The 13,278-nt window shown below is 35.0% G+C and overlaps 1 protein-coding gene across 1 annotated transcript; it reads left to right on the top strand.

Moving 5' to 3' along the window:
• The first annotated feature begins 11,861 nt into the window (after positions 1 to 11,861).
• On the top strand, positions 11,862 to 13,014 carry LOC105440587. Its single transcript, XM_030973959.1, has 2 exons — positions 11,862 to 12,079; positions 12,621 to 13,014. Exons 1-2 carry the CDS (start codon positions 11,863 to 11,865, stop codon positions 12,821 to 12,823), a joined length of 420 nt encoding a protein of 139 aa, XP_030829819.1. The 5' UTR covers position 11,862; the 3' UTR covers positions 12,824 to 13,014.
• The last annotated feature ends 264 nt before the right edge of the window (positions 13,015 to 13,278 follow it).

Here is a 13,278-nt window from a genome sequence, read left to right as displayed (position 1 = left end):
ATGTTTGAAATATGCAATGAGTGTTTCAATTTTACACATGACCAATTCAGCCATTGGGCTGCGACACATGTTTTTAATAAACCTTGAATTGAATTGAAATGACATAATTATTCATAATTTCTGCACTGAAAATTCTACAGAATTTGATGTTGGCTGCAAAAGAGACATACTATCTTTTATACCTATTGTTTAGAGGGAGGGGGAATGATCTATTCATCCACCCCCTGAACAATAGATACTTAGTAACATGGTAACATGATACAGAGCACACACTAGTGGGTCTTTTGGTGTATGTAATTGATGATATGTATTAAGCAGGCAAATTAACGCAAATACAAAAATAAAAAAAAGTTTTTATCTAAGAAAATATTGTGATCTGGCGAGATCTAAATTAGGTTTCAACTCTTAATGTCGCAGAGTAAAAAATTCTACAATAATAGCAATTGATAAATAACAGTTAAAAAGCTTTCACCATTTTCATTTGAGAGATTTTATTTCAAAGCATAATAACATAATATTTGATATATAAACTAATTTTTGTTTATTATATTTTGGGGAAATACGTCCTATTAAAGGCCGTCTGTACTAGTTTGGCTACGAGGGATTAGACCACCCAGGATGGTCACTGACAGGTGGCTATCTCATCAAATCAGCTCTCCATTAACATAAAAATAGAGGATTATGGGGGACCAATGGTCACCGATTAGGCATTGTTTTCTATATAGAGGGAGCAAGTAGCTACAAGTAGTACAGTGGGGCTTTAAATGCATAGTTTTACATTATGTTGATCCTCTTAAACACGGTGTTATAATGTTCAACTTTGGGGTTGTGAAAAGGAATGCAAATTAGAGAGGAAAAGAGGGAGAAAGGGAGCGGTAAAGGGAAAGAGAGAGGGGTGGTGAGAAAAGGAGAAAACGAATTAATCTTTTAGCTTCCAAAATTCAACAAAACGCATAAAAGTATAATACATAATGATCCGTTTCAAAAATAATTATGTAACAAGAACATTTGTTTTATTTTGTGTGACCCCGATTAAGGATTCCATACTCTAAGTAAGGCATGGATGCTTTAGGGAGGAATGCTTAACTCTCTTGATATCGTCAATGGTCTTAGAGATCATGTTAATCATTGAATCTGAATGATGCTTTCATGTCGAATGTACATCAACTAGTAGACCGACGAGAATTGTATTAAATACCGCATGATATAAAGTGTTATAAATTAAGATTATTTTCCATTATTCCATGTTGGCATTGTTGCTCTTGAGGTGATGTCATAGCTGGGAACATGAACGTCTTGAGGGCCGACAGCGCTCCTGGTATATTTTTTTTTTTTTAAAGACTAAATGGCACGATCTTCTTTATTTGGGGCAGGGTTATCGTTGCATGTCCTACAAGAACATTTCCAATGAACAAACATTAAGAGTGAGAGAGAGAGAGAGAAAGAAAGACGGATGGGGAGAGAACGAGAGAGAGGGAGAGGGAGAGAGAAATAGACAGAGAGAGAGAGAGAGAGAGATGTATTACTACTTTAGAAGTACCTTCATAATTATATGTGAAACTTAATCTCCATGTTTGTCATTTGATTTGAACTGGTTTATAAAGGATTTGAATTCACACTAAATATAAAGATACATTAAACAAGGCATTAAAAACTGGTTCGATAAAATACAGTTATAAAAAAATAGGAAAAAAATTGCAATAGAATAAATCAACATGGAAATGGAAATGACTTTAAAAAGCTGATTAAAGTAGGCCTTACCTGTTAATGGGAAAATATAATTTAGATATTTCATTTATATATTATACACCAAAGAGAAACCAAAAAAAATGGGTTTTAACCTTAATCTTTTTTTATTATTAAAGAAATAAAACAATAATAATGACAGGTGAATAGGAAATAAACGGGGTAGAATTACCTCGTATAAAAACAAAATACGATGACTAATCTATGTCAAATTGGATAAAGTATTCCCCAAAGCGTCATAATTCCTCGTTCAAAGTCTTTATCAAAGATTATAAAATAGGGAGATGGCCAATACAATAAAGAAGAGAGAAACTTTTTTTTTTTTAAGGAACTGGAAGATAGATAGAGAGAGAGAGAGAGAGAGAGAGAGAGAGAGAGAGAGAGAAGGGTGGAGGGGGAAGGGGGAGAGAAAATGTGAAGTATGGATAAGAGAAATGACTTTAAAAAGCTGATTAAAGTAGGCCTTACCTGTTAATGGGAAAATATAATTTAGATATTTCATTTATATATTATACACCAAAGAGAAACCAAAAAAACTGGGTTTTAACCTTAATCTTTTTTTATTATTAAAGAAATAAAACAATAATAATGACAGATGAATAGGAAATAAACGGGGTAGAATTACCTCGTATAAAAACAAAATACGATGACTAATCTATGTCAAATTGGATAAAGTATTCCCCAAAGCGTCATAATTCCTCGTTCAAAGTCTTTATCAAAGATTATAAAATAGGGAGATGGCCAATACAATAAAGAAGAGAGAAACTGTTTTTTTTTTAAGGAACTGGAAGATAGATAGAGAGAGAGAGAGAGAGAGAGAGAGAGAGAGAGAGAGAAGGGTGGAGGGGGAAGGGGGAGAGAAAATGTGAAGTATGGATAAGAGAGAGAGAGAGAGAGGCTACAGATAATGACAGGAAAACGCAAGGAGAAAGCAAGCCACACACACACTTTTTTCAATAGCTTTTTTGAGACACACACCCACACACACAAACATCTTGTGACAGGGATAGCAATTTATGAGAGAGAAAGATCTACGCACACATACAACACACACATTTTCACGCACACGCACACCACACATTGGCACGCACACCCACTCGAACTGATAATTAGCTGATAATAATAAAAACAGAAAAACAAGAAAAACTAGTAAATGAAAGTTTGAGCAATATCCGATTAAAGATAAGAAAGTTTAATATGAACTTTTACAGTTGTCATCAGTAAAATACGAATTGGCAACACTGTGACGTATCTTAAGAGGTGCTCTGTACAAAAAGTTTGATTAACTTTAAGTTTCTTAGTTATCGACGACAAAATAGATCTGTTTTATACAGGGGTTGTGTCAAAAAAAAATTTGCAAAAATTGCATTAAGGGTGCAGGTATGATTGCATTTTTTCTTAAGGGAAAAAGAAATTTCTGATTTTCTTTTTTAGTGCAGAGCAGATGGGAGGGGAACTAGCAATTTCCCAAAAGATAATTTTCTTATCTTTAATCATAGTTCCCTCAAACTTCACTGACATGTACCTCTCATTTTTCTGCTTTATTAAATCCAATTTATTGATAAGAGGGTCGACTTCTCCTCTAAAATACAGACAAGACACAGGTTCTGAAGTAGAAACGAATAGAAATAGAGAGAGAACGAGAGAGACAAATACAAGATAGAGATGTAGCGACAGGCAAAAATGGAGACAGGTAGAGATGGAAATAGGGATTAAAAAAGCAAAAGGGGAGGGGGATTTGTACTGTGATTAATGGGAAAGAGAGATGACTAGATGGAATTGAGAAATGACGAGAGAAAGAAAGACTGGTTGGTTGATGGAGGTGCCCTCTGCAGCTTTGCGTCACTTCGTCATAATCCTCATCGACGAATCACATTTTAGTATCGAGCATCTCCGAATAAAGACTGCTGATCAGAAGGTAAATATATATAATGACAAGATTTAAGTTGTAGATCGGTTTGGGTTGATGAGCTTGGAGCATCCGTTTGAATCTACCTGCAATGTATTGAGAGGATGGATCTTCACATATCTTTCACCATCGGTATCTTCTTGGCAATGCTTGCTTTGGGTGAGACAATAATACTCTTAACATTTGTCTACAATATTGATCTATATTACGATCCTTTTGTATACCTACTCTAATAAGAATTTTTGGATATTTCCGAAGCATGAGCATCGATTCTAATTCTATTAATCCTTTTCCTTTTTCTTCGTTCGAAACAATTGGTCAAATTCTTCTAGCCAGATTATGGTATATTCCTTTTTGTGTGGCGTGGATGACAGGAGACAAATGCAAATATTGATGAGTGTCAATTATAATGTACATCGTTTTACGATTTTCCATATGTTCATAACATTTACATCCAAGAACGATATATTCTCACCTCCAGGGCCCCGTTGCTCAAAACTTACCATTGATGGTAACTTTGCCATTAATGGTAACTACCATGGTAACCTTGATTTTGATTGGCTGTTGAGCCCTGTTACCATGGTAGTTACCACTGATGGCAAAGTTACCATCAATGGTACATTGTATACAACGGGGCCCATATATATATATATATTATTTATTAGGTTTGGAAGTTATGTGCTACCATGCATTTTATTTACAGCCTATCCATGCCTTCCTGTCGAGTAAGCTGTTTACGTGTTACCATATTGAATATAGTCGTCCTTGAAAAGTTCCTCGTTACGAATTATTTCTCTCACCTGTTACGAATAATTTTATTTCAAAAGTCACAATTTCAAATTGCTTGTATTATATGTTCTTAGGTCGGTCAAGTCCATCGAGCAACAAACTATGCAAATCACATTCTGACTATTGAAATAAAATGATATATCATAGGTGCATGTAATATCATGTGATATAATGTAATGCAATGTAATATAATGTTATGTAATGTAGTTTGCGCTCTTTCGCTACACATTTCATGCAAGACTTCAGATCTTCGTGTTAATATTACCCCTGATCTTAGGAATTACTAAAGAAAGAAACACATGAAGTAGGAGAAGAATAGCTCGCATTCAGGTAAACATGGTAAATGTGTCTCAATCTGGATACGAAGTCTGTACCATGGTTTAAACATTTTGTTGGGCAAGCCCTAAGTAAATCATTTTGGTCACGCTTGGGACGAAGTGTCAAATTCAACCCATTACAACGAAATACGATTTAAACCTATTTCTTTTTTTATAATAGTAAAATTAATCTGTTGTTTGTTGGGGTCACTTTCATAAAAATTAGATCAGAGGAAATCAGACATCCTTTGCTAATCTATGCGTTTGTACATTGAATTTCCTCGGTTACATAATCATGGGACCACAAAAATATCTTTGTATAACAATGTATCATAATCTATTAAAAGAGCCTAACCTTACAAATATAGAGAGGGAGAGAATCCATGCATTCAAGAGAAGATGATGCAAGAAATTATCGAGGTAACGCATGACGAAAGTCATCTTCGACCATTATGTTCGTAATATTGTCAATTCTTTTATATAATTATTCAAGCAAAAGAAACAATTGACATAACGGATGATCATGGTTTATCGGTATGTCAATAATCTTTTTTAAAATGGAATAAGTATGATCACTGTAATCCGTATTTGTCCAGGCAACAGGTATACATGAAATGAGGACCTAGACTAAAAGGGAAGAGAAAAAGTTAAATGCTCTAATTTAAACATGCATGATAAAAATATACACTAGAAAGAAGATTACAATAATATAAAACAAATGAGCTTATTAAAGTACGATTTTCTATATGTTAAAAAAAAAGCAATTTTAAGTTGACTTAATGACATCCCCGATATTTTCCTTATTATTCATTATTTGAAATTTTGCTCAGTTCATTTATTTGGACCAACCCCCTTCAAAATGATGGATAAACCCCCATCCTTTTATTCAAATGGCAATCCAACCTTTGTCATTATTTCATTTGAATTAAAGCGAAAAATAAGATAAGTAGAATGACTATAGTTTGAAATAAATCGGACCAGTAATAAGAAAGTTATGAGTGTTTGAAACATATGTGAGGAACCCTTTTCTACTCAAGTAGAAGATAGAGATCTAGTATGAAATTATGATTGCAACCGTTCGTTCGAAATTTTTAAATAGAAAGGTTAATCAAGGTCGTGAGAAGTAAAAAAAAATAAAAAATTAAATAAAAAAAAGAAAAAAGAAAAAGAGGAATCGCTTTGTCATATACTAATAATAATGATATACCGTACTTATAGCGCATATCACAATATGTCTCTATGCGCTGTAAGAAAGAGTAAGAAGGAAAGGTGGATAGAGTAGCATAAGAAGAGTGAGATATGCTCAACATACTTTCTCTCGTTAACATTGGAATTTTTTTTGAAATGAAATGTTTTAAGACGCGCCTTAAAGTTTTCAACAGTATGACAGTTTTTTTTTTATAGATTTTCCGGTAATTTATTCCAAAGTTCTGCCGATGCAACCTGAAAAGAGCGAGACCCGTAGAATTTAGTCTTTATTTGTGAAATGGTGACGAGAGACCTTTTGGAAGATCTGAGGGTTCTGTTTGGAGGGTAAGTAATTCCGTTAAATAAGTAGGAGCTAATCCTCTGAGGCACTTAAAGGTTAAAACTAGGGTCTTGAACTCAATTCTAGCTCGGACAGGTAACCAGTATATATTTTTTTCAGAATAGGGGGAATATATCAGGTCACATCAGTAATCTCGTTGATTATAACACCAGTAGATGAGCCAGATGAAATAGCAAATTTGTTTAATGAATATTTTGTAAATATAGGCCCTGACCAGGCTTCCAAAATCGATAGACATAATCATGACTTTAAAGGTATCGTTTAACAATGTTAAATCTGAGATGCACGGCCCTACGTGTTATCAGTGTCTGTGATATGGTGTAATATTGAAGCCCTAACAAAATTGCGCTTCAAAGTTACCATACTCATTTCCCCCAATAGACTGTAGTGTTATAAAAACCGTTAGGAATACGCAAAATTTGATTTCGATTTCCAATCAAAAAATATCTTGATAATCAGACAAGTGATTGAATTGTAAGTCATGGGGTTTCTGATTGACCTAAAGGGTTATATCTATCATTGCAGCATGAGCTAAATCCAGGATTTTGTTTCAGAATCTGAGACAATGTTACCGAGTCACTTTAAGGAATTTCTCCCAGAGTCATCTTATCCTTCGCTCTTTTTATATGCGACAGATTTTATTGAAATATATTAAATGTTGTTCGCTCATTAAAAATCTAGCCATTCTTATAGCTTTAAACAATTATAGGCAGTATCTTATCACCACTGGTTCACATTTTCTGTCTTTAGCTGTCTTCTGGCGTTGTTCCCAGTGGCGGATCCAGGGGGGGGGGGCAGGCCCCCAACCCTGGGAAAAAATCAGGTAAAAACACGTTAATGTTACCTTTCTTTGGAGATGGCCCCCCTCCCCTGGTGCTCAAGGGGGGGGGGGAGGGTGCGGTTTTTAAATTTTCGAGGAAACAAATTAGTGCTCAATGATCATGTGAACTACATCTCTACTCCCCTTTTTCGCCATATTGGTACACTATTTAAGCTAACTTTTTTGTTGCCAACACAATGTGATAAAATGCTATTTAATATACACTGGTTTTACCATATATTTCTTATTGAAATATCATATGGGCTGCTCATTATTCCAATAATAATCGTATATTAACGTTACAGAAGAAAACAATCCTGTTTGTACCGATGCAGGTTACCGCGACCGACCCTTTATTTGCCACCGTTAAAAACTCTAAAAATAAGTGATATACACTTCATGTTTCGGCTTAAATCCAGCATTTTCCCCCAACCCTAGTCATATTATTACAACATAATGCTAATTTCCATTCCTACCCAATCAGGCATTCAAATGACTATCACCTATTCAACGCCAAAACCGCCTTAGCTCAAAAGTCAATTAGACATTCTGGCCCTGATAGTATGCACTACCCCTGAAATAAAAACGATGGATACAATGCTATCCGTTAAAAGAGTGGTGAAAAAGTTTCTTATTGCTCATTACCTTTTAATCCACCATCAACATTAGTTTACCTTCAATCTTCATTATTTCTCTTTGTATGCCCGTCGTTACAAAACTCGAAAATTTTCAGTATACTATCACTTATTTTGCTTCCATTCATTGAAACGTTGATTATAGCCTTCCATGACCTAGTTTGAATAAACGTATGAATAAAGAGCGGCCTACTTGGAATACTGACTAAACACTGTTTTGTATACAATATTTTGAGGCTCTGTCTCGCAGGCCCAGGTTTACAGTCTTTATAAACCACCTCGCTGATCTCACATTCTCATTTATATTGTCTAAAAACCTTGCTAGTCATCTCATCTATAATGTATCCCAAGTTGGCCACCCAATATTCAAATGTGCATCTTCTTTTTTATTTTCATATATCAAATTAAAATCCAAAATACATCGGTGAATATTGATGTACACCCCTCTTTTTTTTCTCTTTTTTTTCTCTCTCTCTCTCTTTTTCCCCTTTTACCAATATTTCTTCCTCCATATTTGTGTCATTATGTATCAATTTAGGGTAGTCACGCTATCAAGCTTTGCTTACTTTGTCAACCCTCCTGTTCGGTGTTTTCGATTAGGTACAGCCAGCCTTGCTTTATTCTACATAAACTATTTTGTGATGTATAACATTTGCAATGATTTGTTTGTTATAATTTGTAAAACTGCAAAAGAAAAAGAAAATCAAACAGAATAAAAAATCTAATCAAATTCATTCGAATAAAAATGTATAAAGTCAAAACCAACATAATGTTATAACAAGTTTCATTTCCAAGCAGGTGTCTATCTAATGTATCAAAATAATTGAAAAAGCACTTAACATGAAGCTTCACATTTTCAACGGATTTAATAAGAAAAGATTTAATACACAACATTAACAAAAAAGCATTTGTTTCCCTATTTAAATTGACACAACATTATTCTTGATTAAGAAACATTTGTAAGCATCTTCACTTTGAGGTTATAAGTGATAATGATGACAATTAATCTTATTCTTCAGTTTTCTCTGTTTGTGTGTATTTTCTTTGGAAAGTACTTCTGACAGTTTTGAAAGTATGGGTGCCTATATAGAAAGCCATCAACAGCAGCCTAGCGCCGCCAAGAGTCATATCAATCTTTAAAACTTGATGGTGTTTTCTTTTGCAAAATTGGGCCCTGAAATGAATTTCCGCTCGTCGATTTCGTAGAATATGGAGTTACAACTGCATGAGTAATATTTAAGACGCCCCTGTCGAAGTGTCGTAGTCGAGTGGTTTAAGAACTTGACTTGAATTTCGTGGTTCGATCCCCGACACAGACGTTAATCTACATTTGCCACTCTCCAGCCAGGTGTTAAATGGGTACCCGGTAGGATGTGAAAGTTAATGTGGTTGGATGAGCAAGTGGCGCTTGTAAAATGGCGACTGGCCGGAATGGTCCCAAAGGAGTAGAGAATGTGCATATTATATTGTGTGTGGGTAAGCCTGAATCCGATGACCGGGGTAATAATATGTACTGCGCCAAAAACAAAGTACAAGGCGCATTATAGATGTGAGCTATTATTATTATTATTATCAAATAGATTGAATTAATGTTTTCACCCTCGCTGCAAATAGTTCAATCTGCCCTTTTGAAACCCCTAACACTGATTTAGATTCGCAGGTATTTCAGACAATGCGGAGTTCGGATGCGTCGCATCCTATTTCTTTTTGAATCGTTACGGTTTTTATGCCGCTGGAAGATGAAGCGTCTTTAACACAGGTGAACTAAAGTTTAAATTAATTTCACCCTACCTTATCTTTTTGCTGCGTTAGGACTTTAGATAGGCGACTGATAAAGATCAAGTGATGGTTTGGGAAAGAGTGAGTGGTCAATATTGTCATTGGAGGCGAGACTTTAGCGTACCAAAGAAGTGAATTTGGTAGAGAAAGTGGTGAGAAGCCATTTTTACTTGGTGGGAGAAAAATCTGGCTTGTCGTACATGGGGAGGGAGTCCCTCTGACGGTTAGAGTGCAGGAATATTTATTATCACCCCCTTTGTGCAGACACTGAAAGTCAGACATTTCGTAAGTCAGCTATTTTTAATGTCAGCCATTTCGGATATTGTAAATTGCACGTACGGTTCTTGAATTTTGAGGCAAACAGAATGCATTGGACTTTATTCATTTTTTTGCAAACATAATTCCTAAAGCCAGAAAACACTTGAAATATTATTAGCATTGTATTAACGCTGAGGTTAGATTCATGTTTAGAGGATTTATCAGGAGGAGTTATGTGACACGCAAAAGTGATGTTATAATGGAACTTTATGTCTTGAAAAGATTGAGATACTGGAAAGGTTGTTTTTTAAGATGTGTGAAAGCAAACTGATTTCAGATATTAAAAAAAGAAAACATGTTTAAAGTCAACATCTTGTGTTTTTATTTTAGTAGGAAAGTGACGAAGTACCTACATTTTAAAGAACACTTGTTAGTGTTTTTAGGATCAAAATATTATGACAGGATTCCATTTGTATTACTGCTAATTAATTATATGACAGTCGTTTAGGGTAGTTTTTCAGCCACAATTTGATTGTCGAAGTCTATCAGTGAGCGACTTAAAGTCCGCTGGTCGCTGATTGCGTAGATTGGTGTTCATTCACGCCATCACGAGCCATCGATTTCGGTGTCGATCTCGATCTTGAACTGCACACTCGGACGTTCCATTAACGATCGTGAATGGCAGTGGACAGTTCGCAAACTCCAGCGTTCTGATCGCGTTACCTTGACAACACCTTTTGGCCGACAATAAATTGTCTGTTATAATGGCAGAGTTTATTTAACTCATCAGTCAATACCGTCTAACGTTTCAACTCTTATACTTTTGAAGCTGGATTTTTGTTTAAATGTTAAGGTTATTTATGGTTGTATGCATCTATTATCATATAATGTTATGCATTCTCAAGTAACTCAACCCTCTTGGTAACATTGAATTGAATTTGTTTTCTTATTGTCAACTTTCAAAACTCTATGTGAAGTCATGAAAGTAACTTGATGAATGGTCTGTATTCTTTCTCAATTAAAATTCAGGCTATCACATTATAACTCATTCTCTAATTGATTTTTGATATGTGTATCCCACTTAAGCTAACTACAATTATGTGACACCCTCTTAGCAGGAAGCTGTTCCTGCTCTTAGGTGTCTCTGGGCTGTTCTATGGGACGTGTTATCAGCTCTGCTCTAAGCTGCTCTTGGTTACATAGGTTCTCACTTAAATTCCTATTATATAAACATTTTCACCTGCGAATTTAGTAATTCAAGATAGATGCACATTTTCTTGTTTCCAGGAGTGCACTGTGAATCATGTCAATGCTACCAAGGCGGAACCCACATCATGACCATGGTATCACCGAATTACCCTGATCCATACCCACCCAACAGTAACAAACAATGGACCATTGAAATACCAGTTGGTGAACAGGTTTGTATTGCACCTATTCAATAATCCGAATAGTTAATGCCCAGAGATCACCCAATTTTCAATACTTTTGCATGCTTTTGCATCTTCACATATTTCAGTGTATCGAGTCATAAGAAAACAATCGTAAGACGAGTATTTCATTAAACATGTTGACAGTCCATCAAGTTGTATCATACGTATACACTATAGCACTGTCATAAGGTTCACGATAGGAACCGGTTTTTGTGTAAATGGTTACTAATTTCGTAAGGCAATATACTCTACACATTGAATTAGTTTGTAGCATTTCAACGTATGTTTTTTGTTCTCTCTCTCTCGCTCTCTCTCTCTCTCTCTAGTTTTCAAGTTCCGCTCTTGGTACTGTAGCTTGGCTCTTATTTAGCTTATACCTTTGAATATGAAACTTATAATATATACTTAGAATTTGTTGTGTGAACACATTTAAATAACACATTTAAGACCACCCGTGCCTTATATTATGTTATTTTAAATGAACATGTTTGGTTATTTTCCTATATATATATATATATATATATATATTCTGTTCCTCCTATCAACTTGAAAAAATTGATATATATATTTATAAAAATAAAAATATGCTGGCGGAATTAACTGCTACTGTCGTTCCAATAGCTTGTGATGCAGGTGAACTCCTTGGAGATTGAACACCCCTGGGACACCCTCACCGTCACCTACCAGTCTGAACTGACCAACAGTGATGTCACGTTCCGTTTGAAGAACAGTCACGTGACATACCTGCAGCTAACGGCGGGTACAGTGAGCCTTGCCTTCTGTGCTGACTTGATGGAACAGAATCAAGGATTCGCTATTGACGCTCGCATATATCCTCTCAACGGTAGGTCGAACCTCTCCCTGAATGTATTCTGAAATATTTCTGCCATATCAAATGGTTCTGTTTAATACATACTGAGGTCAGAATAGAGTTCAAAGCTTGAGTGCATGAGAAAGTTATAACCAGATACATATTGGGTAAATTAATAATAATATCATGATAGTAAATTAACAAGTGGTATATAGTTTGTATAAAGTGGAAACAACACTTGGCCCTTTTCCCCCTTTTCTTTTCATACTTTACTTCTATTCTCACAGCCACAACAGGTGTTTATCAATAATTCTGAAAACACAAAAAAAAATATCTGGTCATTTTATTAAAACGAAAATATTTCAGATTTCGCTTAAGTCGGCTATTCTATCGCACTAGCCGGTTGTATTTCTTACTTCCTTTGGATCTGTATGTATTTTTATATTTTGTTTAACCTTGCCTAAAAATTGAATGAAAAAATAAAATCCATAGATTTCTTGATCTTTTATCCTTCACAATATTTTTTGATGACTAAGTCAAACAGAAGTACATTTTCATTTTTTTCTGAATGCAGATTCTGAAAGCACATCGGGTTTGCTGTGTGGCGGTGCAGATGATTTCATATGCGCATCTGGTCTGCAGTCTATATCCTCATTGGCTCGATGCGATCACGTGATTGACTGTCACGATTTCTCCGACGAAACGGAATGTGGAGGTAATCATTTTCGCGGAAACATGAAAAATAACCAAAAAGACATAAACTCACTGCCATTTTGATTAAATGTATCCATTGGCTTTCTATTTGCTGGGCATTCAATCATTTGAAAGTCCATGAATACATCAAAAAAGGCATTCAACAATCAATGTCCTTGCTCTTGCTCTTCTATTCTTCTGCAATGTAAACTCGCTTCTAGTCACTATTATCATCGACATTTTTATTACTTTTATTGTTATAATTATCATTATTATCATTATAATCATCACCATCATAATTCATTTAGCAATTTCGATATCATGATGATAATAAATCAACTATTTAAACAATAAGCTAAGGACTTGAACACAATAACACAATAATTTCACAAACAGTTGTGCTTCCGACCAAGGAAAGGAACAGATCAAATATGTAATCATTGCCCACATAAAAGACATTCCTTCAAACACCTGATCGAGCGCAAAATGCATTTATTTAAACATTAATTCCTTCTTCAACGCAAAATTATCGTGCCTTG

The sequence above is a fragment of the Strongylocentrotus purpuratus genome, unplaced genomic scaffold, assembly GCF_000002235.5.
Source record: "Strongylocentrotus purpuratus isolate Spur 01 unplaced genomic scaffold, Spur_5.0 spur5_scaffold_7, whole genome shotgun sequence".
Lineage (NCBI taxonomy): Eukaryota > Metazoa > Echinodermata > Echinoidea > Camarodonta > Strongylocentrotidae > Strongylocentrotus > Strongylocentrotus purpuratus.
The sequence above is the reverse complement of the archived record's forward strand: the minus strand, read 5'-3'. Positions and strand labels throughout refer to the sequence as shown.